Source organism: Macaca mulatta, chromosome 17, assembly GCF_049350105.2.
Source record: "Macaca mulatta isolate MMU2019108-1 chromosome 17, T2T-MMU8v2.0, whole genome shotgun sequence".
Taxonomy (NCBI): domain Eukaryota; kingdom Metazoa; phylum Chordata; class Mammalia; order Primates; family Cercopithecidae; genus Macaca; species Macaca mulatta.
Genome location: NC_133422.1, coordinates 108126668 through 108152562, shown reverse-complemented (window position 1 = coordinate 108152562; position 25895 = coordinate 108126668). Strand labels below are relative to the sequence as shown.

The 25895-nt window shown below is 57.0% G+C and overlaps 1 protein-coding gene across 4 annotated transcripts in view; it reads left to right on the top strand.

Moving 5' to 3' along the window:
- RASA3 (RAS p21 protein activator 3) overlaps positions 1-25895 on the top strand; it is a 133550-nt gene that overhangs the window by 104036 nt on the left and 3619 nt on the right. For all 4 annotated transcript variants that reach the window (XM_015121528.3, XM_077974113.1, XM_015121529.3 and 1 more), the window contains exons 14-22: positions 330-453; positions 2021-2127; positions 4570-4647; positions 6444-6521; positions 7513-7586; positions 12050-12156; positions 13276-13358; positions 16195-16403; positions 19768-19871. In XM_015121528.3, the coding sequence (XP_014977014.2) occupies positions 330-453; positions 2021-2127; positions 4570-4647; positions 6444-6521; positions 7513-7586; positions 12050-12156; positions 13276-13358; positions 16195-16403; positions 19768-19871 (964 nt within the window). The remainder of the gene's footprint in view (positions 1-329; positions 454-2020; positions 2128-4569; positions 4648-6443; positions 6522-7512; positions 7587-12049; positions 12157-13275; positions 13359-16194; positions 16404-19767; positions 19872-25895) is intronic.

Genomic DNA, 25895 nt, shown 5'->3' with positions numbered 1-25895 from the left:
CATCTCTGTATGTAAATGACCGGACAGAGCTCTTGCCTCGGGCAAGCACGTTCTAGTGAGTGTCTGTTCCCCACTCAGTAAACAAGGGGAGCGGACGTGGCGCCCCGAACAGGGTGTAGTGATTTTCACACGTGAATCGCCACAGCTCCCAGCACAGATTTCCAGGGGGTGGCTGTTCACACGTGTCTTGCTTCTGTGGCTGCCCTGCGCCCGCCCTCAGCCCCTCCCCACGTGCCCCTCCCCATGTGCCCCTCCCTGGGTGTGTCCTGGTGCTACACGCGCCTGCGGGCAGCCTCGACAGTGGGTCCCAGTGCCGTATCCCGTTGCAGGAGAACCTACGGCAGTACGTGGACCGCGTCTTCCACGCCATCACTGAGTCCGGGGTGAGCTGCCCGACCGTCATGTGCGACATATTCTTCTCGCTCCGGGAGGCAGCGGCCAAGCGCTTCCAGGGTGAGTGCCCCGGACACCCTCGTGTTGCTGAGAAATGGCCACAGCCCCGTGCAGGGTGACTCCCACCCAGGCAGAACCCCCAGCAGCCCTCGCTGGACTAGAATTGTGGGGGCATGAGCCCCAGTTCAGAGGCTGGATTTTTCCAGGGTTTTGTGCCTGGGCCAGTGTTCCCCAGTTTCACAACCGCAGTGGTCTCGGGGAGCCCCAGCCCTGGAGTTTCCGTCTGCAGTGGTCTTGGGGGACCCCAGCCCTGAAGTTCATGACCGCAGTGGTCTCGGGGGGCCCCAGCCCTGGAGTTCCCGACCGCAGTCGTCTCGGGGGGCCCCCAGCCCTGGAGTTCCCAATCTCTGTGGTCTCGGGGGGTCCCCATCCCTGGAGTTCATGACCGCAGTGGTCTCTCGGGGGGCCCCCATCCCTGGAGTTCATGACCGCAGTGGTCTCTCGGGAGGCCCCCATCCCTGGAGTTCATGACCGCAGTGGTCTCGGGGGTCCCCAGCCCTGGAGTTCATGACCACAGTGGTCTCTTGGGGGGCCCCCATCCCTGGAGTTCATGACCGCAGTGGTCTCGGGGGTCCCCAGCCCTGGAGTTCATGACCGCAGTGGTCTCTCGGGGGGCCGGGAAGGCCGGCCGGGCTTTGTCAGGTGAATTTTCCTGATGTGGCCCCCCGGGTTTTCCCAGTGGTTTCTTTTTGTTGGGGCAGGGCCCAGAGTGGTGTTGGGGGTTCTGCCTGCCCGTGTCTTCGAGGAGTCAGGACCCCTGGGGGAGCTGCCCCTTCTTCAAACCCCCAAGCTAGAGATCCCCCAGGGACCTGGGCATCTGGCCCCAAGCTTCTCAACCTTGCCGACCCTCGAGGAGGCGCCTGCACCTGCCTGTCTCCTGCGATGCTCGAGGCCCCGCCGGGACTCAGGCTCTGGGGCTGCTGAGAGGCTCGGCGAGGGCCCCGCTGCCTGGCTTCTCCCTTCCTTGCGTGTCCTGTGGCCTCAGGATGGCTGCAGACACCCCCAGGGTGGCCATGGCCCTGCAGAGCCATCCACGCTTCTGTGTCCCCAGAAGTCAAACGCTGTCCCCACCCGTTTCTCAGGACATCAGACAGCCCTGGCCCAGGGGCCCAGGGGTCTCAGGGAGGCAGTTCCCAAGCACTTCCCAGCCCCAGACCCACTTTGAACAAGGTGGAAGTGAAGAGATAAAACACATCCTCTCACCCAGATGAGCACAGACCACCATGGAATGAGTCTGTGACAGGCACCAAAGGTGCTGCGCTGTATGGTGATGATGAGAGACGGACAGAGACAGAGAAAGACAGAGAGAGATAGAGAAAGAGAGACAGAGAAAGAGAGATGGAGAGAGGGAGAGAGAGAGAGAAAGAAAGAGACAGACAGGGAGAGAGATAGAGACAGAGAAAAAGAGACAGAGAGAGAGATGGAGAGAGAGAGAGAGAGGGAGAGAGAGAGAGAGGGAGAGAGACACAGGTGGAGAGAGATCCAGGACTGTGGCAGGACTTCCCCGCGGACCCTTGGGGGCCACTGTGCCAGAGGGAAAGGGCCACCCCGCCGTTGTCTCCCGCAGGTGACCCGGACGTCAGGTACACCGCAGTGAGCAGCTTCATCTTCCTGAGGTTCTTTGCGCCTGCCATTCTCTCCCCCAACCTCTTCCAGCTCACGCCGCACCACACGGTGAGTGACTGGCTGAGGGACCGAGGCTTTCTGAGCCGTCCTGGGACTGCAGCCTGGGTCAGGGCATCTGTGTGGCTGTGGGGGCCGACCCTGTGGAGTGTGGAGTGCGTGGGGAGTGTGGAGTGTGTGTGGAGTGTGTGGAGTACGTGTGGGGTGTGGGGAGTGTGGAAGGCGTGGGGAATGGGGAGTACGTGTGCCGTGTGTGTGGAGTACGTGTGGAAGGCGTGGGGAGTGCGTGGGGAGTGTGGAGTACGTGTGGGGTGTGGGGAGTGTGGAAGGCGTGGGGAATGCAGAGTACGTGTGCCGTGTGTGTGGAGTGTGTGGAGTACGTGTGAAAGGTGTGAGGAGTGTGTGGGGTGTGTGGAGTACGTGTGGACTGTGGGGAGTGTTGAAGGCGTGGGGAATGCGGAGTACGTGTGCCGTGTGTGTGGAGTGTGTGGAGTACGTGTGGGGTGTGGGGAGTGTGTGGGGTGTGTGGAGTACGTGTGGACTGTGGGGAGTGTTGAAGGCGTGGGGAATGGGGAGTATGTGTGCCGTGTGTGTGGAGTGTGTGGAGTACGTGTGGGGTGTGGGGAGTGTGTGGGGTGTGTGGAGTACGTGTGGACTGTGGGGAGTGTTGAAGGCGTGGGGAATGGGGAGTATGTGTGCCGTGTGTGTGGAGTGTGTGGAGTACGTGTGGAAGGTGTGGGGAGTGCGTGGGGAGTGTGGGGAGTGTTGAAGGCGTGGGGAATGCGGAGTACGTGTGCCGTGTGTGTGGAGTGTGTGAAGTACGTGTGGGCTGTGGGGAGTGTGGAAGGCGTGGGGAATGGGGAGTACGTGTGCCGTGTGTGTGGAGTGTGTGGAGTACGTGTGGAAGGCGTGGGGAGTGCGTGGGGAGTGTGGAGTACATGTGGGGTGTGGGGAGTGTGGAGTATGTGTGGAGAGTTTGTGGGGAGTGTGGAGTACTTGTGGGGTGTGGGGAGTGTTGAAGGCGTGGGGAATGCGGAGTACGTGTGCCGTGTGTGTGGAGTGTGTGGAGTACGTGTGGAGTACGTGTGGGGTGTGGGGAGTGTGGAAGGCGTGGGGAATGCAGAGTACGTGTGCCGTGTGTGTGGAGTGTGTGGAGTACGTGTGGGGTGTGGGGAGTGTGTGGGGTGTGTGGAGTACGTGTGGACTGTGGGGAGTGTTGAAGGCGTGGGGAATGCGGAGTACGTGTGCCGTGTGTGTGGAGTGTGTGGAGTACGTGTGGGGTGTGGGGAGTGTTGAAGGCGTGGGGAATGCGGAGTACGTGTGCTGTGTGTGTGGAGTGTGTGGAGTACGTGTGAAAGGTGTGGGGAGTGTGTGGGGTGTGTGGAGTACGTGTGGACTGTGGGGAGTGTGTGGACGGTGCGTGGGGAGTGCTGGTGGATGCACCAGGTCCCAGAACGTCCTCGTTGCAGCTGGTTCACCGACCTATTTAAGCTGTGTATGTTCTGGGGGAATTGAGACAACATCACAAAAGCAGTGGACGGTTTGACCAGGGTTTAGCTGCTGGTCACTGCCGTGCTTTCCTCCCCTGCCCATCGCATATGGAGTATTGATGATCGGCGTATCATCCGTGTATTGAGTCAACAGATCCCTATTCAGCAGTGATTTGCTCCAGGCCCCAATGTGGTTGCTGGGGCCGCAGCTCTCAGGGTGCAGGGATCTGGGGTGACCGTGTTGCATGTGCAGGTGGCAGAGCTGGAAGGAGATGGCCAGGGCGAGGGGATGTGAGGAATGGCCCATTCCCCAGCACTTCTTTTTTTTTTTGAGACGGAGTCTTGCTCTGTCACTCAGGCTGGAGTGCAGTGGCACCATCTCAGCTCACTGCAACCTCTGCCTCCTGGGGTCAAGCAATTCTCGTGCCTCAGCCTCCCTAGTAGCTTGGATTACAGGCGTGTGTCACCATGCCCAGCTAATTTTGTATTTTTAGTAGAGATGGGGTTTTACCATGTTGGCCAGGCTGGTCTCGAACTCCTGACCTCAAGTGATCCACCTGCCTCGGCCTCCCAAAGTGCTGGGATTACAGGTGTGAGCCACCAAGCCTGGCCCTCAGCACTTGTAAGTTGAACTTTCAAACCTCATGAAGGCTGAGATGAGCCCCAGGCAGGGCCAGGAGACTCAGCATCCTGAGACTCAGCGCCCCAGAGCCATGACCCCGCCTGATGCTTTCGACTTTGAGACGCATCCTGCATGCTGGGCCAAGAGGGTGGGTCCCCACGGTGCCATCGGATGCTGCCTGCGGGACGGTCTCAGCAGGTCCTGAGACTGGGATACCCGCCTCCTCCAGTCCCGTCTGCGTCGCTACCCGTGTCTCCGCAGCTCATGCACAAGTCACAGCAGCTCGGAGGTGACTCCTGTATTTCGTCCCCTGGGTGACCTGAGACAGTCACAGTATTTCTGTAAAGCTGACACAGACCTTTCTCGCTCCCGCCTCCCCAGGACCCCCAGACGTCCAGGACGCTGACATTGATCTCCAAGACCATTCAAACCCTCGGCAGCCTGTCCAAGTCCAAATCTGTGAGTCTCCGTTCTTCTTTTTCTCTTTTTAGGGACAACTGATTCTTTTCTCTTTTCAGTAAATACACATGAAAACCTCCCACATTTGAGAGTTAGATAGAGATCGAGAATCAGAGCTGGCACCACATCCGCTCCTGAAGCCCAGGACCCCAGCGTCCCCGTCCCGCCCACCTCTCCCCTCCCAAAGTGAACCCGTGACTGTTTTCGGGAGCCTGTGGCTCCTCACTGGCCCTGTGGCAGGAGCAGCCTCTGACCTGTCAGGTGTGGGACGCGGCCGAGCGGACCGGGCAGGTGGCCTGACCTGGGGCCTCCTGGGCATCGCAGTGGTCCCCCACCACGCGGCCCCCTCCTCCCCACGCAGCCCCCTCCTCCCCACGCAGCCCCCTCCTCCCCACGCGGCCCCCTCCCCCACCACACGGCCCCTTCCCCCACCACGCAGCCCCCTCCTCACGCAGCCCCCTTCCTCCCCACGCAGCCCCCTCCTCCCCACATGGCCCGCTCCTCCCCGCGCAGTCCCCCTCCTCCCCACGCGGTCTCCTCCTCCCCACAACCTCCTCCCCACGCAGCCCCCTCCTCCCCACGCAGCCCCCTCCTCCCCACGCAGCTCCCTCCTCCCCACACGGCCCCCTCCTCCCCACCCAACCACTGCCTCCCCATGCAGCCCACTCCTCCCCACGCGCCCCCCTCCTCCCGGGGCCCCTCTCTCCCTGGGGATATGAACCTCTGTCCTCCATCCTCCTCCCTTCAGACCGGATGTGGTGCCGCCGGGCTGAGGGTCCCTCAAGTGTCTGCCCCGTTTCCCCGAGAGCACCTTGTGTGTTTGAGGGGGTTAGAGCTGACATTCGAGGGGTGCCGGGGACTCATGGTGGGGCCCGAGGCTGTCTCTGCAGGGGCCTGGCCAGGGCAGGTTGATGCCTTCGGGCCCCCTGGGGCTCCGTCTGGAGAGGGCTGGGCCGCGGTGCACAGATGCCCCAGCCTCCAGGTTCCCTGTTCCTGGTGAGGCCCGGGTGGAAATGAGGGCTTTGGGGAGCAGGGGCCCCCACTGGAGGAGCAGCCGCCTTGAGACAAACGTTGGGCTTTTCTGAGTCCGAGTGAGTGGAGGACGAGCCGCACCCGCAGGCAGGCCAAGGTGGCCGACCGCTCTTCCCCACCAGCCAGGCCCCACTCTGTGGGCTGGAAACTCCGTAACAGGCACCTGTGCCTCCTCCAAGGTCTGCACCAACCCCACCTCATTTCCCAGCCAGGGAACCGTGCAGTGACCTCAGTGTGGAAACGACGGGAACTTGGGGTCGAGCCTCAGGAATGGTGACTGCAAAGGGCCCCCTGAATCCCTGGGGTGCCTCCACTTCCCCATGTGACAGAGCTCTCTGCCGCCTCTTCCCGCCTCAGAGCCGCCCTTATGCCCCACGGGCGAGAGACGGGCGTGGTGGCTTCGGGACCATGGCCCATGACTGCAGGTCTCCAGGCAGCCACCTCTGGGCCCCAGCGGACCTCTTTGTGAGCCTGGGACCCAGGTGTGAGGGGCGGCCCGGGGCCGGGACAGAGTCACTGATGCCAAAGGGCGCTTGGAGACCTCACGGGCACTGGCAGGTCTGATGGTCTTCGTTGGTGCCTGAGCGATTTCTGCAGTTCGTCCCCTGGACAGCCCTGCAGGCTCTCACTTCCCCGGTAGCACGGGGTTCTTCTCCTGTTATCGTTATTTAGGCTTGAGCAGTTCCTGCCTCTAGTTTTTTCAGATTTGGTCCGGGAGCCGAGGTACTTCAGGCTGTTCCCAAGTGATCCCTGTTTCATTTTAGGCGAGTTTTAAGGAGTCCTACATGGCTACATTTTATGAATTCTTCAATGAGCAGAAATACGCTGATGCGGTGAAGAACGTAAGTATCGACTCCCCGTCCGACAGCCGGTGCTGTGCCCAGGAGACAGAGCTGCTCTTTTAAAATTGAGATGGAACCCACATGACACAGACTTGGCCATTAGCGATTTTAAACAATAAGGGCGTTCGCTGCCCAGATAGCCCTGTCCCGAGTCCTGGGACACCTCCTCCTCCGGCAGTCAATAAACTCTTTGGCGTGACCACCTTTGGGGCCAAGAAGGGGTCCTTGCCCATCTCGTTCTGTGTCTGAGACCTCCAGACGAGGGCGCGTCCCACCTCAGTGTGTGTGGCGGCTGGACTCATTCCAGGCTGCAGTCGTGGAGCCCTGGGGCCGCAGACTCAGTGTCAGGAACACCGTGTATGGGGGACATCCAGACCCAGGGCTCTGCTCTTACCCACTGTCAGGAACGCCATGCGTGGGGGGAACGTCCAGACCCAGGGCTCTGCTCCTCCCCACAGTCAGGGACCCGTGGGCCTCGCTGCTGGGACCCAGATTCCCCACTTAGAGTCCCCCCGGGCGGCCTCTGGAGATGCAGGTTGATCCCCAGGTGTTGCCTGAGCTTCTCACCTGAGATCTCCCTGGCAGAGCCGGGGCTGGGGTGGCACAGTGGGGGGCAGAGCCAGGGCTGGGGTGGCACAGTGGGGGGCAGAGCCAGGGCTGGGGTGGCACAGTGGGGGGCAGAGCCGGGGCTGGGGTGGCACAGTGGGGGGCAGAGCCGGGGCTGGGGTGGCACAGTGGGGGGCAGAGCCGGGGCTGGGGTGGCACAGTGGGGGGCAGAGCCGGGGCTGGGGTGGCACAGTGGGGGGCAGAGCCGGGGCTGGGGTGGCACAGTGGGGGGCAGAGGCCCCTCGGCCCTCAGGGAAGGACTTCCCCAAGTTCTGTCTCCACTGGCATCCGAAAGGAGGCAGCAGCCGCCGACGCTGTTGTCATGAGAGCCGTGCGCGTCGGATGTGTGGCTTCCTCCCCGTGACCCGATTTCTTCCTGTGTTAGTTCTTGGATCTGATTTCGTCCTCGGGGAGAAGAGATCCCAAGAGTGTCGAGCAGCCCATCCTGCTTAAAGAAGGGTAAGGCGGCGTCCGGCAGGGCAGGAGGGGAGAAAGGGATGGGGGCCCCCAGTCCCCTGAGCACCCAGCACATTCCAGAAGGTTCCCTAGTCGGGGACAGCCTCCTCCCTTGCTGGCCAGCAGCCTTGCGATTTCTGTACCACTGGCCGCCTCGTCCACACCCACACTTGGGCCGGCCTTCCCTCCAGGAGAACCAGGGTCAGAGGGGACGGCCCTGGGAGCCTGGCCCCTGCGTCTTCAACCTGGGACCCCTCCACCGCCTTCTTGCTGACCTTGGACGGGGTTGTCTGTGCTCCACGGCCACCCCATGTTTCTGGCACAGGCCTGTCCTCCCTCAACCTCCACCCAGTGGACCCTGGAGCGTCAGAGCCCATCATGCTTCCTTACATAGATGTTGACACATCTGCCCATTTCCTCCAACCCCGTCCTGTGGCCTGGCTCCGGCTCCCGCTCCCGCTCCCGGTCGGGGCTTTGCTCTGCTTGGTGTGGCCCATGCTCCTGTATTTTTATGTGTTTGCACACATTAGGGGCACAAATGCAGTTGTATTGGACGGGGCTTCGAGTGTAACCGTCACCTGAACAGACACTTTGCGCCCACTGAGTAATTTCTCGTTCCTCTCCCACTCTTACCTCCCACCCTTCCGAGGCCTCAGTACGTGTCCCAGAGCGCCCCGCCCTGCCGTGTTTAGCTCCCGCGTACCAGTGAGAACAAGGGGCATTTGGCTTTTCGTTTCTGAGTCATCTCCCTTAAGATAACAACCTCTAGCTCCATTCATGTTGCTGGAAAACACGATTTCCTTCTTCTTGACAGCGGAGTAGCATGTTGTGGTGTATTTATGCCACATTTTGTCGCCCGTTGGTGGACATGTGGATTCCGTGTCTGTGCTATTGTGAGTGGTTCAGTGGGAAACGTATGCGTGCACGTGTCTTTATGGTAATTGCTCCTCCTTTGTGTGGGATTGCTAGATCGAATGGCGGCTCTGCTTTTAGCTCTTTGAGAAATCTCCGTGGGTTTCCTTAAGCACTAATTTCCATTCCCCACAGCGTGCAGGCGCTCGCGTCCTCCACAGCCCTGACAGCGTCTGTCATTCTTCCACATTTTATTTGATCACAGCCATTCTGCCCGGCGTGAGCTGGGGTCGAGTGGCTCCGTTCTGCCTGATGTGAGCTGGGGTCAGGCGGCTCCGTTCTGCCTGACGTGAGCTGGGGCCGCAGGTGGCTCTGTTCTGCCTGACATGAGCTGGGGTCAGGTGGCTCCGTCTGCTGTGAGCTGGGGTTGCGGGAGGCTCCGTTCTGCCTGGCATGAGCTGGGGTTGCAGGAAGCTCTGTTCTGCCTGGCGTGAGGAAGGGGTCAGGCGGCTCTGGTTCTTATTCCTCGGGTGATAAGCCACGCTGGGCTTTATATCGTATGCTTGTTGGCCATTTGTCTTCTTCTGAAAAATGTCTATTCCCGTCCTTTGGCCACTTTTTAATGGGTTATGTATTTTTTTATTTATTGGTAAGCTCTTTGAGTTCCTTCTGAATTGTGGCTATTGGTCCCCTGTTGGATCTGTAGTTTGCAAATATCTTCCCATTCTGCAGGTTGTCTGTTTGCGTTGTTGGTTATTTATTTTGCTGTGCAGAAGCTGTTTAGTTTAATTAAGTCCCATTTGTCTATTTTTGTGGATACTCTGTTAGAGCCATTTGCTCAAACCTGGAACATCCCTGGGTCACTGGTGGACCATACCCCAGTGGCAGCATTACTTACGTTGCTATTTTTCTTAAAATCACTTTCATTTAACTTAATCATATAATAACCAATAGCATTTGTAATACACACGTTTCATGTTAGAAATGCAAAATGTTTGTTCTTCGGTGCCATAAGGAAAAATTAGCATTTAGACAAAACGTTCTTTTAGCGAGGCAATTTTTACTTTCTGCAGAAAGGGTGTCCCTCACAGATGGAATAATGGCGAGGGCACACATAGAATAAAGAGATGCCGGAATATTGATTCCTTACGCATGAGGTCCTATTGTGTGTCCTGTCTCCATTGGCTGGAGCCAGACCTCACAATCTAAATTACAACCTGACTGGCTAATGATTTAAAAATTTTTTAAATAGGTAGAAAAATAATAATATTTTTAAATAAGGAAGGGGCATAGGCTGTGAGCTGGGACATGCCTATTAGTACGTCTAACACAAATATCTTGGTTAACGTACAAGGACACAGAATGTATTACAAGCCTGTGGGCATGTCCAGCAGCTACATAAGATAGAGCTTAGTTAACAAAGAGTTATTAGCACAAAGCAAGGAGACTTGAAGGAAGTTAGCTTTAAAAGTAACTATTATTTCTAATATGATTTATTCTTTAACAAGAAACTTTGAGGAGGAACTTTTTACTTTCTACATTTCATAAATTCACAACTTTCAAAGCAACAAATATTCATCCTATAATCCCTAAAGCAACACAGGACACTCAGGGCTTGTGTGCCTGACGCTGAGAAGCTGCTGTAGATACAGGTTCAAGGACAAGCACCTCCCAGGTGCCCTGGACGCAGCTGCGGCTCCACCAGCTCCTTCCAGCAGCTGCACCACCTGAGACTCAGGCCAAGGTCCTCAGGACCCTCGAGTTTCCGGTCTCCTGGATCAGCCTCTCCTCCGGCACCGCAGCTCTGTCACGTCCTCAAACCCAGGGCCGCCCTTGGTTGTACAAGCGTGGGCCGTCCTGAGGCCTCGGTTCTGCTGTCTCAGCCCTTGGTGGCAGGTGTGTCTGGCCATGTTCGTCCATGTGTGGAGGTGGTGATGACCATGGTTCCTGAGGGCTCACTCTGTGCTCCCACACCTCTGTCGTCTCTTGGGGCTGTGTGTCCTCACCCACTGGGACACAGGACCGGGGACGGGGCCTCTGCAGTGCGGCCTGTGTTTGCTGAGTTGAGTTGGCCGTGGCTGTGCGGGGCCGAGTTGCTTTCAGCCTGAGGCTTCCGGCTCAGCCGTGGCTCCTGCCTGCCCGTCCCACACACGATGGTCCCGGTTAGAAAACTGACTCCTGGAGAGCCAGGCGCCCAGACCAGAGCTGTGCAGTGAGGAGCCACCAGCTTCTCTCCACCTGGCACTGCCTCGACCTGGAAACCTGCATATAAAATTCACATGCAGCCTCATCCACTGAAGGCCCTCAGAAAGTTGGGGTTCTTAAAAAAATCCTAAAGCCAAACACATTTATAACAAGACTACTACTCAAATCTAACTGCCGGGGGGTCCAGAGTCTTGTCAGAGGCATCCTCTTGCCCTCAAGGAAGCCGGCACCCCGTGGAGCTCTCAGTCCCCCCAACCTGTCTGTGTGGGCCCCGCCCTGCACGTCCGGCTGCGTCCCGCTGGTCCTCCACAGCCTCCGGGGCTGACTTCCTGCCTGCGAATCCCCGGAACGAACGGCATTCTGCATCCGCTGCTTGTGAACTGCGCTGTCCCGGTGGCTCCCAGGAGCTTCCACACCCTCCCGTGTGCGTCCGCAGCTCTCTGGCCACATCTGGCTGTGTAGTTGCCCAAAGCCCCTCATTCCGATTTCTGAGTGTGCGTCTCCCCCGCCCACCTCCCCATCCTGTCTCTCCAGCTTGGCTGCTCCTCCTCAGCTTCCACCTCTGTCCTCCAGCCACTCTGTCCGGCCACTTCCTTCTCCTCCAGCTCGGCCACCAGTTCTGGTCAGGGACCCCGTCCGGCGATGAAGGCCGAGCCTCAGAGGGCCCTGGGCTGCCAGGAGGGCGTTGGAGGACCCTGCCTGGGGCCAGGCCTAAGGTCGTCCTCGCGTTGGAGGACCTTGCCTGGGGCAAGGCCTAAGGTTGTCCTCACGGTCCAGGACCCTGCCTGGGGCAAGGCCTAAGGTCGTCCTCGCTGAGGCCTTGCATCCTTGGTGGCCGTCCTGTCTCTGGCTCCCCACATCTCCTGAGGACGTGGCCCAGTGGCGCCTTCTGCCACAGCAGGGCTGGCCCTGAGGGGGGCAGGTTTGGTCTGGCAGAGGCACCGGGGCGTGACTCCTGCACACCACAGGTGCGGGTTTTGTGGGCATCTGCTGCCCGCCCTGCCCCGAGCCCTCTGCCCACCCTGACCCCTGACCCCAAGCCCGTGGCCCACCCTGATGCCAACCCCTGACCCAGAGCCCGCGGCCTTGGGTCCTCCATGGGAGCATCACGTGTTGGCGTTTCCGGCGGCACCGCTGTTGAAAGTTCAGTGTGGGAGGCGGGAGGGTTGGAGATCTCCTGAAACCTGGTGCCATCACCAACTGGTGACTCAAAGCAGTCAGCGCTCAACTTTTCAAAGGAGAGGCATTGCCTTCCAATTTTAATCTCATCACTCGGAGTAAAATGATAAGATACTGAAAATCCACTGCCCGACTCAGGTCTCAGAACGCAGAACATTGGGGGATGTGGCTTTGCGCCTGTGCAGGGGTGTGGCTGAGGCCCGGACCTCAGCCCCGTGCTCTTCACACAGGCTCATGATCAAGAGGGCACAAGGACGGAAGCGCTTTGGGATGAAGAATTTTAAGAAGAGATGGTTTCGCTTGACCAACCATGAATTTACCTACCACAAAAGCAAAGGTAAGGAGCAAGGCCGCGTTCCTGGGCTCCCGCCGGAGCGTGCTGGGCCCTGGGACTGAGTCTGCTTTTCACGGGGAGAACTGAGGGGAGGAAGGATTTGGTGCTGCTGGCACAGCCTGGGGTCGCAGTGACCCAGAGCCCTCTGCTTGTGGCTCTGCCTTCAAAGATCCCTGAAGGGGTCTTTCAGACCTGCTGCTGTAAAGTGAGGGAAACCTGCTTCCCCAGACAACCAGTAAACGCAGAGCCGACCGCATCAGTAAGGTGCTTTTCCGTCCACGTCCCTTCCTCCTCTGGTTGCCTCGTCAGGGCTAGGGTGCTGCTCCCCCAGGTAGACGGGGCTTCCCACCACCTCCTGCCCCTCGCTGTCAGATCTGCTGGCTCAGATCTGGATTAGGAAATATCGAGCCGTTTCTCCCTACGAGAACGGGGACGTGTTCTGGGGACAGAGCCTGAGGCCACGGCAGCAGTGAGGATGCGAGGATTGGGCCCAGCCTGGTGCGTGGCAGGGCTGGGTGGGTCCCAGGCCCCCTCAGCCTCTGCACCTGCAGCCTGTCAGTGATTCAGCCATCACGCCCAAGGAGAGGAACGCGGGGCACCTCCTCGTGCTCAGGGCACCCCAGCAGAGGCCCCCTGAGCTGAGATCCCCCCGCCGGCAGAGACCCCCAGCAGAGAACCCCTGGCAGAGATCCCCTGGTAGAGACCCCCTCAGCAGAGACCCCCCTGAGCTGAGATCCCCCCCAGGCAGAGACCCCCCAGCAGAGACCCCCCGGCAGAGATCCCCTGGCAGAGACCCCCTGGCAGAGGCCCCCCCAGGGAGAGACCCCCTGGCAGAGGCCCCCCCAGGGAGAGACCCCCGGCAGAGATCCCCCCGGCAGAGACCCCCCAACAGAGACCCCCCAGCAGAGACCCCCCGGCAGAGATCCCCCAACAGAGACCCCCCGGCAGAGATCCCCTGGCAGAGACCCCCTGAGCTGAGATCCCCCCAGCAGAGACCCCCCGGCAGAGGCCCCCCCAGGGAGAGACCCCCTGGCAGAGATCCCCCGGTAGAGACCCCTCAGCCCCACCATACCCCAGCCGGGACAGCCCGGCCGCACCTGCCAACAGCCCTCCCTGCCGCAGGGGACCAGCCTCTCTACAGCATTCCCATCGAGAACATCCTGGCCGTGGAGAAGCTGGAGGAGGAGTCTTTCAAAATGAAAAACGTGAGTGTGGTGCCCCCAAGCCTCTCTTTCGGGTTGAGGCCTGGCCAGGTTTTCTCTGTTCTCTTCCCGTGCCTGGCCCAGGGCTCACCCTTCCCCACCCTCTGCGCTCCAGGCTTCTCAGTCTCCGTGTCACCAGGTGCTGGAGAGTTTGTGTCGGAATCTCGCATCAGAGCAGCCACACTCTCCGTGTCCCGGGTCACCAGGGTGGGGTGGAACCTGCCGGAAGGTGGGGCCTGAGCTGCTCCAGGGGACGTCCCCCGCAGGGTCCCCAAGGTCAAGGTGCCCTCGTCAAAGCCATCCCAGAAGCAGGCTTGGGACCGTCTGGAATTTCTTTTGGAAGCTTTTTTATTTCGATATAATTTTGAATTTATAGAAGTTGCACGAGTAGAACAAGCACTTTTCACACACGCTTGACCCAGACCTGCGTGTGGCCTCGTTCCCCAGTCACATTAATTCCTTCTCCCTCCACGGGTCCTGCCCATGCTTTTCTGAACAGTATCAACGCTTCTGAATGTTTCCCACAGCGCAGACCCCGAAACCACAGCAGCCGCCCATCGTGCGTCACCGGTGCGGCCACGTTTGCGTTTGCCGCCGTCTGGTCCCGTTCCTCCGGCTGTGGTTTCTTCCCCTCTGGATCTAGTCCACACTGCATTCTGCTGCCCCTCGGTCTGGCCGACTGGACACTCCCGGCCTTTCTTTGTGTGTCGTGGCCTTGGCATTTTTGAGGCGTGCAGGCCTTCGGTTTTGTGGACGTCCCTCCCTGTGGGTTTGTGCCGACGTGGCAGGTTCTGATGATGCATTTTTGGCAGGAATCCCCTAGAGGTGTCCGTGGCGTCGTCATTGTGTGGCGGCCTCCCAGAGTCAGCCGCTGGCCACGTTCTCCCCAGTGACTCAGTGCCCCCACCGTCCATGCCATCCTGAGGCTGACCCTGTACCCTGACACGTGCTGGCTGGGACGAGCCTCCTGTGCCGCGACTGCAGCATCAGGGCCGTAGAACGGTTGCAGGGAAGGCACAGTCCCTGGGCCTCGTGCCAAAGTCAATGCACGTTCCTTACCGTGGGCGGAATTCTGCTAGCGTGTTATTCACGGGCAGTCCTGACAGATCCCGCAAAAGTCCTAAGTTTGTAGAGTAATTTGAAGAGGGTGTGGGAAGAGGAGGATTGGGAAGAGGGGGAGATGGGAAGACGAGGGTGTGGGCTCAGTGCCTGTGACCGAGGGGACGGCCAGGACCTGGCCCTGAGACCATCCCTCGGAGGAAGCAGTGTGGGAATGTCCTGGAAGCACCTCCAGCCTTCACGTAGATTCCCAGTAATTCCCTCGTTTCAGCCGCCTGTTCCCAGCTCTTCGTTCCCTCTGACTTCCTCAGAGCCCGATTCCCCTGGGGCCACTGCCAGGCCAGACTCTCACCAGCTGGGGAAACCTTTCTGAAGGCTGCTCCTGGAGGCAGGGCCAAGCCTGGGATGATGGCCGGGATGCCCTCCATGGGAGATCACAGCCATGCATGGGGGTGTCCAGTCCGAGACCTGCACACGTGTGCCAGGTGCGAGGCAGGTGGCTCCTGGCCTCTGTAAATAAGACCTCAGCTGTTCACCAGAAACCTGGAGCCCAGATCCTCCCCAGACCAGTGCAGAAGGCCTGTCCACTAGAGAAGGCCACTGTCCCCCTGGCTCCTGACTCAAGGGCAAGTGCCACATAAGAGGCCTCCCGCCTCCAGTCAGCCTCCTGCTCAGAAAACCTGAATTCCGTGTGCAGCAGAGCCGGCTCCTTCTGCGAGCTTCTGACCTCCGATCCTAGGATCCCTGTCCCCCCTGCCCCAGGGCCCCTGTCCCTCTAATCCTAGGGCCTCTGTCACTCCTGCCCCAGGACCCCTGTTCCTCCAATCACAGGACCCCTGTCACCCCTACCCCAGGGCCCCCGTCCCCCCTACCCCAGGGCCCCCGTCCCTCTAATCCTAGGGCCTCTGTCACTCCTGCCCCGGGACCCCTGTTCCTCCAATCACAGGACCCCTGTCCCCCCTGCCCCAGGACCTTTGTGCCTCCCATTTCTTCTGCCTTTAACACCCTTTACCCCCACCCCCTGCTTGACTAACTTTGAGTCAGCCCCAACCACAGCACCAGCACTACTCACTTCCAGCCCATGCTGACACCTGCCCTTGTTTAGTCTTTCTTGGTGGCTGCAGGTTCAGCAGAAACTCTAGGCCAGGTGTTGTCTCTGGGACCTAGGAGAGTGCTGGTGCTTGGTCATGTGTGTTGAATGAGTAGTAAATGGCAAAGGTTGTTGCTGCCCCGAGACGCTTCAAGAGAAAGGAGCCCCATAACCCCAGCTGGGAGGAGGACGACGCACCCTGGGCTGGTCGGGTGGGAGAGGAGCTGAGCAGGTCGGGCCACCTGGGCTGACGCCGCAGGAACTCTGCGTGGATGGGACGCCTGGGGCCACCTGGGCTGACACCGCAGGAGCTCCGCATAGGTGGGCGCCTGCCTCGTGGGGAGGCCACAGGCCCCTCTTCTGCCTTTTGAGTGGAGACCTCCAAGGCTCCAGCACATAAAGCACCTTGGTCGAGCTGTTCCTGGCCACCCAGCCACGTCTCCAGTCACACCAATTCTCACCTCCATCCCCCACGGCCCCAGCTGTCAGGTTTAAGGGTGGCAGAGAGCTCTGCGCAGCCCCCAGGCTTGGCCTCTTCTGGGGCTTAGAGCTCCGGGACGCCTGGGCCTGTGCACCCTCGGCGTCCCCTCTTACGGCTCCAGCGAGGACGGCCAGGTGCCTGGCGGACGCTGCCACGCGCTCCTCCACGAGACCTCGTGTGCACCGTCCTGAGCCCGCCTGCGTCCTCAGATGTTCCAGGTCATCCAGCCGGAGCGCGCGCTGTACATCCAGGCCAACAACTGCGTGGAGGCCAAGGACTGGATCGATATTCTCACCAAAGTGAGCCAGTGCAACCAGAAGCGCCTCACTGTCTACCACCCGTCCGCCTACCTGAGCGGCCACTGGCTGTGCTGTAGGGCGCCCTCGGACTCGGCTCCAGGCTGCTCGCCCTGCACCGGGTAGGTCTGTGCCTCGGCGCCCGGCGTGTGCACTGTGCAGGAAGTGTGGCCAAGGGGCCAAGTAGGGAGGGACCAGTGGACAGTGCATGTCTGCCTGTAAGCCGCAAATAAACGAGGCTGCACTCATCTCGTCCCAGGAGCCTCCCACCCGAGGGGGCCTCCCACCCAAGGGGGCATGTGGGGCCCAGTCTCTCGAAGGCTCTGTGCAGACTCGAGGGTGCTGCAGGCCTTCGAGGGTCCTCCTGAGGCCCTGCCCTGGGGGATTGGGAGGTCAGGGTGAAGGGGGGCTCCCCAGTCCGCGGCCATCTTGCTTCTCTGAGAGGAGCATGGGAGCAAGCCCCTCCCTGAAAGCTTCATCCGGCCCAGGACACCCACCTTGATTCCGTGTGACGCAGCAGCCCATTGTCTTCCCGGTCGCTCGTCAGCTGGGCCTCCGGCAGTTCCACAGAGACTAGGGTCACGTCTGCCGGTCCTCGAAGGAGGCCGGGGTGCCTGGCGTCCCCGGTTATGCTCCGTGAGATGCACCTCACTGTTGTCCTGGCCACATGATGGCCTCACGTAAGGGCCCTGCGGAGGATGAGCTGTGCTCCACACTGGGCCACGGTTCAATCCGCCCACAGCCTCCGAGGTGGGACCTTAGATCCTGCTTCGTGGACACAGAGGCTAAAGCTCAGGAGGAAGGTCTGGCTGCCGCCCAGGCATGCGTGGCCACCGTCCCAGGACCCCCAGGAGAGGCCAGCGCTCCCCTGTATCCTCGCAATCCCGGGAGAGCGGGAAGCATTGCAGCCTGGGGAGGAGAGGAAACCTGGCCCACCCCCAGCTGCAGCCAACCCTGCCAGGGACAGAGCCCCAGGAGGCTTCCTTCCAGGCCATTTCTCCCCACGAGAAAACATCTGCCAAATTTGCTCGCTGCCTTGGCAGATCTGTGGGTCCCAAGAGTCTCCAGCCGCTGAGACCGGACAGCTCGGGAGCCTCCCGTGTCCCGCACACCCGCAGCCGGCCTCAGCTCTCCCAGCTCAGGGATGCTTTTTTAGTTGTATGTTTTTGAGACAGGATCTCATTCTGTCGCCCAGGCTGGAGTGCAGTGGTGCAATCTCAGGCCTCCACCTCCCAGGCTCAAGCCATCCTCCCACCTCAGCCTCCCAGGTACCTGGGACTACAGCTGTGCTCCACCACTCCAGGCTAATTGTTTTAAGGTTTTTTGTTGAAACGAGGTTTCACCACATTGCCCAGACTGGTCTCAAACTTCTGGGCTCAAGCAATCCTCCCACATCACCTTCCCGAGTAGCTGGGACTACAGGCGGGTGCCACCACGCCCAGCTCACTAAATTTTGTTTTTTGTAGAGATGGGGTCTCATTATGTTGTCCAAATCTCACTGTAAGCGTCTCCCAGTGTTATCCAGGGTGGTCTTGTCTCAAACTCCTGGACTCAAGTGATCCTTCTGTCTCGGCCTCCCAGAGTGCTGGGATTACTGACATGAACCCCCTGACTGGCCAGGGATGTTTTAATGTCGGTCGCTTCATCTTCTTCTTTCCTTTTTTTTTTTTTGATGATAAATGCATTTCATTATTTATTTCGATGTTGAAGCTCTCACCACTAAGTTTTTACAAACTGTTGAAGACTGACAAATTATTTCTCACACAGAAGTATAACCACCCATCCCCAGATAGCATACATATATGGTTGAACTAACATGAATAAATGACACCATTTTATCAATTACATAATGAAACAAATGACCAAGTATCCAAATACTGAGCTACTCAGCCCAAAAGGCATATACAACATTGGACGTCTGTTCAGTGCATTGGCAGAAACCCACTTCTTTTTTTGCAAGAGAGGTTGGGAAGAAAAGGGAAAAACTACCACACTTCAAACAAAAATAAGTTGGTAAAACAATTTCTAATCAGTGTGGCAAACATCGCAGAAGCGTCAGAAATTTTATGATTTAAGAATTGTTTTAGCTATAAGAAGCATTTCTGCCTTTTAAAAAGTACTTACTAAATTAAAAGAGCATATTTCACACGTTCTGCACAAGGCAGAATTTGCTAAAAATAATTAACAGCCCCGTGCATTCCTCTCAGGCCCTCCCTGTTGGTTGCACCTGAGTGCAAATGTTAAATTAACCGTGAGCCCCCTGTGTCTGAAGCCACAAAGACGTGCTTCTGTACAATGTAGAGTTTCTTCTCTTTTTTTTTTTTTTTTTTTTTAGACGGAGTCTCGCTCTGTTGCCCAGGCTGGAGTGCAGTGGTGTGATCTCAGCTCACTACAACCTCCACCTCCCGGGTTCAAGCAATTCTCCTTTCTCAGCCTCCTGAGTAGCTGGGATTATAGGTGTGTGCCACCGCACCCGGCTTTGGAAGTTTTTCGTAATAAGACAAGTAAGATTTATTAAAAGACATGAGGCCGGGCTCAGTGGCTCACACCTGTAATCCCAGCACTTTGGTAGGTTGAGGCGGGTGGATCACCCGAGGTCAGGAGTTCAAGACCAGCCTGGCCAACATGGTGAAACCCCATCTCCACTAAAAATACAAAAATTAGCCGGCATGGTGGCGGGCGCCTATAATCCCAGCTACTCGGGAGGCTGAGGCAGGAGAATCACTTAAACCTGGAAAGCAGAGGTTTCAGTGAGCTGAGATCACGCCACTGTACTCCAGCCTGACGTGTGCTGGTGTGAACGTAGGAGAAGCGGACATAGAGTGAGCAGGGAAATAACCACACAGCCTCCTTCCGTGTTTGAAATGACTGAAGGAATAAACCACCTGAGGTCTGGAATGTTCACAGTTCCTGGGAATTTAGTTCTGTATGATACTAAAAATGTGCAAGTTTTACGCTGGGGACTTGAGCACCTAATCTTCCTAAATTTCTTATGTATTGAGAAGATTCTGGAGTAGGAATAGATTTAAACAAGACATAACTCAGTACTGCATGATTGCAGGAAAGATCAGTTAGTACAAACGATAAGCACGTTTGAAATACTGAACAGCGAGGATCTTTTGCCGAGTGTCCAAATAGGCTGATGGTAACTGAAGCAGAGGTTGCCGGTTCGTTCCGGCTTGCGGCCGGCCTAGTGACACAGCTGTCCGTGCTGCTGTGGATGCCAGTCGCACAGGTTGCCGGTTCGTTCCGGCTTGCGGCCGGCCTGGTGACACAGCTGTCCGTGCTGCTGTGGATGCCACCAGACTTGCTCAGCAAGCCAGCATGCTAGCTGTGTACAGACGGACGCCAAATAGGTCCTGTCTCGAGTTTCACTTCCAACGTATCGTCTTCTTTCTTTAGTGACATTTTAAAAATTAATGTCGTTATTAAAAGCATCGTTTAAATAAATGTTTTTATTTTTCTGTTCCTGATGTGTCTGCACAGCGGCCTCCCAGCCAACATCCAGCTGGACATTGACGGGGACCGTGAGACAGAGCGTATCTACTCCCTCTTCAACTCGTACATGAGCAAGCTGGAGAAGATGCAGGGTGAGTCTGCCCGGCACGCCAATCCGTGCAGCGAGGGGACGCCTGGCGAGGCCCCGGCCACAGGAGCATGCTGCGGGGTGAAAACCTGTGGTCTGAGCCTCTCGTGTAGTGTGGGCTACATGTAGTTGTGTTTGTAGCGCGGACGGATGGATGCGAAAAGCTTTTTGCAGGGTAGGCAGCTATTTGGGGGACAGTTACCTTAATAACAGGTTCTATAGATAATTTTTAGATGGAATTTAACTTGTAACCTCTGTACTGCCAAATTTCTTTAGAGGACCCTATTTTTTCATTCCTTTGTGTTTTCCAGAGGGACAAGTGCATGTGTGTGGACACGTATGTGAGTGTGCATGCATGTGTGTGGACACATACGAGATGTGTGCATGTGTCTGGCATGTGTGAGCTTGTGACTGTGTCGACATGTGTGAGTGTGCATGAATGTGTGGACACATGTATGAGTGTGTGTGAATGGACACGTGAGTGTGCATGAATATGTGGATGTGTGTGAGCGTGCATGAATGTGTGGACACGTGTGTGAGTGCATGAATGTGCAGACACGTGTGAGTGTGCATGAGTGTGTGGACGTGTGTGTGCATGAATGTGTAGATGTGTGTGTGTGAATGTGTGGACATGTGTGAGCATGTGTGAATGTGGACACATGTGAGTGCATTAATATATGGACATGTGTGAGTGTGCATGAATGTTTGGACATGTGTGAGTGCATGAATGTGTGGACATGTGTGAGCGTGTGTGAATGTGAACACGTGAGTGTGCATGGATATGTGGACATGTGTGAGTGTGCATGAACATGTAGACATGTGTGAGCGTGCATGAATGTGTGGACACAATGTATGAGCATGCATGAATGTGGACACGTGGGTGTGCATGAGTATGTGGACATGTGTTGGTGTGCATGAATGTGTGGACACGATGTATAAGCATGTGTGAATGTGGACATGTGTGAGTGTGCATGAATATGTGGATGTGTGAGTGTGCACGAATGTGCAGACACACATGTGAGTGCATGAATGTGTGGATGTGAGTGTGCGTGAATGTGTGAGCACATGTTTGAGCTTGTGCGACTGTGTGGACACGACATGTATGAGCGTGTGTGAATGTGTGGACACATGAGCGTGCATGCATTTGTGCATGTGTGGAAATGTGTGGGCATGTGTGTGAGTGCATGCATGTCTTTGGGCACGTGTTTGAGCATGCATGTATATGTGTGCACACATGCCATCTAATTCTGTAAAGCAATTCAGTGTCACAGACAATGATACTGTATATAGATTTGAAACAGTGCCGGGCACACTGTGTGTTTCAAATTTATTTGCAGTATCATTATCTGTGACACTGAATTGCTTTACAGAATTGAAATAGCAATCCAGGTAAGCCCAATTAGACAACATAGGGACAGTGGTTTGAGGTCTGTAATTCAGGAGAGGCAGAGACAAGAAGAGCCCACGGCGGGGGGCGGGGGGTGCGAAGTAGCTGCGTTTGTTTCTATGCTAGGGTCTGGTAGAACTCAGATCTGCTCTTGGAGATCATATGACAGGGCCCTTGAGTCCCACTCAGAATGGAAATGGAGCAGAATGTGCCTGGAGTTATGCCTGTTAGATTTTCTTCTTTTCTTTCATTCCCCTGATTTAACCCAGAAGTGTCAAGTGTACCTTGGCCTGGAAACACGAGTCCTGCCTGAGTGTCCGTGCACCTGCCCATCTGTGAGCTTGGCTACGCCTGTTTTCCAGCCCCACATGCCCTGGCTGTACGTGGTTCCAGGCATACACAGACACATAGGCATGTACACACATATGCATAGCCATGTACACACACGTTCCCAGCCATACATGCATGAAATGAACACACAGGTACATGTGTGTGCAGACAAGCAAGGCAACAATACCTGCACATATGTGCAATTGAACACAACACGCTCACATGTGCAGGCATGCACACACATTCTCAGACAACCACACACATACGCACTCGTGGGCCACCACCCACCACAGCATCTTCTCCCCAGCAAGTGTGCCAGGTGCTGTCCCTGGGTCTGAGGTCCCTCCAGGTGCTGTCCCTGGGTCTGAGGTCCCTCCAGGTGCTGTCCCCGGCTCTGAGGTCCCTGGATACTGTGCAGATGGCACAAGGCCTCAGGGTGGCCAAGACAGTGGGTCGGGCATCAGCTCGCCTCTTCCCAGCCCTCTCATAGCAGGAACCAACACAGCGGAGGCCAGAGTCGAGGAGCCTTGGAGAGGGTGAGGTCATCACACACAAGACCCAGGTTCTGAAAGATGCTGACCAGGCCCTCCATGATCAGCTTGCTGCATGCACCACTCTCCAACCTTGCTCAGCCCCTCCCAGGCCATGCACCCCGCACCACAGCTCCAGCTCTTCCTTCCTCTGCCGGGAGCAGCCTTGCGCATCAGTCTGGCAGACCCTGTTTACCTTGGAAGTGTCTTCCCCCAGGCGCTTCCCAGCCTCCCCATCCCCGTAGCCTGGTGTATTAGTTCTCATGTTGCTATGAAGAGCTACGTGAGCGTTGGTAATTTATAAGGAAAAGAAGATTGATTGACTCACAGTTCTGCAGGCTGTACGGGAAGCATGGTTGGAGAGGCCTCAAGAAACTTTCGATCATGGTGGGAGGGCAAAGAGGAAGGAAGGAGGCACCTCATACATGGTGGGGGCAGGTGCCACACACGTCCAGACAACCAGACCACATGAGAACTTATTGTTATGAGAACAGCAATGGGGAAGTCCACCCCCGTGATCCCCTCACCTCCCCCCAGGCCCCTCCTCCAACACTCGGGCTTCCAGTCTGACCTGAGATTTGGGTGGGGACACAAATCCAAACCATGTCACCTGGGATCACCTGCGTCACCAAGGTCACAACCATCTCCCATCTCCTCAGCTTCCACATGCAGTGACCTTCCTGGGCCTGGCACAGAGGAAGTGCCTAGCACCTGGATGGGTGTGCTGGACAGATGGCCGGGCAGGCAGCTGAGTGGGTGGATAGGTGGGTGGATGGACCAATGGGTGAGTGATGGGTGGATGGACCAATGGGTGACTGATGGGTGGATGGAGTGATGGACAGATAATGGGTGGATTAACAGATGGTTGAGTGATGGGTGGATGGACAAATGGGTGAGTGATGGATGGATGGACAAAGGGGTGAGTGATGAGTGGATGGACAGATGGGTGAGTAATGGGTAGATGGACGGATGGGTGAGTGATGGATGGATGGACCAAGGGGTGAGTGATGGGTGGATGGACAGATGGGTGAGTAATGGGTAGATGGACAGATATGTGAGTGATGGATGGATGGACCGAGGGGTGAGTGATGGGTGGTGGATGGACAGATGGGTGAGTCATGGGTGGATGGATGGGTGAGTGATGGGTGGAGGGACGGATGGGTGAGTGATGGGTAGATTGACAGATGGGTGAGTGATAGGTGGAGGAACGGATGGGTGAGTGATGGGTGGATTGACAGATGGGTGAGTGATGATGGGTGAGTAATGGGTAGATGGACAGATGGGTGGATGGACAGATGGATGAGTGATGGGTGGATGGACAGATGGATGAGTGATGGGTGGATTGACGGATGGGTGAGGGACTGGTGGATGGACAGTGGACAGATGGAAACAGGTCCCACATACCCTCCGTGAGGGTTCACAGCACATCAGCATGGTTGGAAGCCTCAGTCCAGGGACCTCACCCCTCAGGGCACTGAGTCCCTCCTCTGTGGTGTTCAAGCCTCGACTGGAATCTCAGCGCATCCTTGAGGCAGATGGTTTTGTTGTTGGAGAGTTCTAATGACTTCCTGTCACTTGGCCCACGGGATTCTTTCCACCCAGTGTAGCAGGTCCTTTCTGCTGGCCTGTGGGGCTGAGGAGTGCTGTACCAGGGTGCGGGAGGCAGATAGTCACTGTCCCCTCCCCATCCCACACGTGGTGTGGCCTCTCCCCTGGCCAACCTCCCTTGGGCACACTCTAGTTCTTTATGTTGTCCTGAAGTTTGGTGACAGAGTGGCACCCAGTCCTGCAGGTGAGGCTCCATGGCAGGGCGTGGTGGGGTCCCGTGCAGAGGGCTGGCCTTGGCCTTGGGCCATGCCACTGTGATTTTGCAGACGGTCTGGAAGTCGGCGGCAGGAGTGGGAAGAGCTCTGCTGTGGGGGCCAGCAGGTCGCTGTGATCAAGTTGTGTCCTGGGACAAGCCACTTGTTTCTTCATCTACAGGACAGGCATATCCCCTTGGTTAGAGATTTGGGGAAGATTGGAGTGGCTTACACACAGCCTGGAGCACAGTGGCTCATCGCAGCTGTTACGTAAATGCTCTTTTCACTGACACCTTGTTATGCTTTGGTCAGATAAAGGGCCAGTCTTCAGAGGCCACAGCCTCATAATTAACTTCAGAATGCAGCTTCGTGCTGTCGTCCTGTGTCTGAGGGAGCCTGGGGCTGCGCCTAGCAGTGGGGTCTGCTGTGGTGGTTGTGCCTCAGGCCGTCCTCCCCGTGGCTTGGTGTCCCAGCTGTGCGGACACCATGTCTTCCCGGGCCTGGCTCACGCTTGGACAAGCACTTGGATCTGTCCTTGGGGGGCCATGGATGCTCAGTCAGCACAGACCCACCCTCTGATCCGTTTTGGACGCTCAGTCGGCACAAACCCACCCGCTGATCCATTTTGGACGCTCAGTCGGCACAAACCCACCCGCTGATCCATTTTGGACGCTCAGTCGGCACAAACCCACCCGCTGATCCATTTTCTTCTCCACAACTTCACATCTTGATCATGCGGCCATTCGTAAAAATGTAGCAGGTGCTTTGCTGAAGTCCACGCGCACACATGCTGCTCTGAGCTTTCCCTAAACCCTCCGTTTTAAACCTTATCATACAAAGAGGAGCTACAGATTCCTTACTGTGATTTTTTTCTAGTTATTGCCAGTGTTATTTTTTAATCAATATTCCAGCTGAGAATTTTGCATCTGATACGTGGTCCATGGACTCCTTCTGGGTGAGAGCAGCATTCTGATGGCCCTGCCCCTTCAGGGTCCTTCTTCCCTCGTCTTGAAGAATGGCACGTGTTCGTGGCTGAATAGCTCTATGGCCTGGCTTGTAGGGCTTAAGACACCGCAGCCTGCCTTCATTTCATCCTGTTTTCTCTGTCTCCTGGTTCCCTCTGGCAGTCCCCGGCTGGCACGGTTCCTTCTCTGCTCCCAGCTGTGGCTGACATGGTTCGTCAAGTCCATGGCTCAGCCCCACACTTGTCTCCTTATCAGACGGCCACACAGCCACTTGCTTAGTGGTCTGTTCCAAACACATTCTCATTTGTTTTTAGATATGGGGAGGCTGGAATTTTAATTCTCAAATCCTTTAACTTAACCAACTCTTTGAGTTCTGGTTCCTTTTTGCTCAACAATACTACCTTCAAATCATCTCTCTTCCCCCATTTTGCTGTCAGCGAGCAGGAGGACCCAAGCTGCTCCCCCAGCATTTTGCTTAGAAATCTCCTCAGTTACGTGTCTGATGTCGTCACTCTCAAGTTCCACCCTCCCAGAACACGAGGGCGTGAACACAGGTCCACTTTGTCACGAGGATGGCCTTTTCTCCACTGTCCAGTAGCACGGCTGTCCTTTCTATCTGAGAGGTTGTTAGAACAGCCTTTGCCACCCATGCTCGTACCACCATTCTGTTCAGGGTTACGTAGACATCCCCTAAGACAGGCCTTCTCTGCAGCTCTCCTCTCCCGAGCCCCCAGCTTTGCCCTTCAAGGGCATTCACGCCAGCCAAGCGGCTTCCAGCATGCACCCCCAAACCCCTGCAGCCTTCGCCCAGCACCCGGTTCCAAAGCCAGTCCACATTTGAAGGTACTTGTTACAGCAGCAGCCACTTCTCAGTCCCAAGTTCTTAGTCAGTTTGGGCTGCAATAAAATCGTACCATAGGCTGGGTGGTTACCGACAGCAGGAATTCACCTCCCAGCATGAAGGCTGAGAAGCTCAAGATCAGGGCGTAGTGACGCTGGTTTCGCTGCGGACCC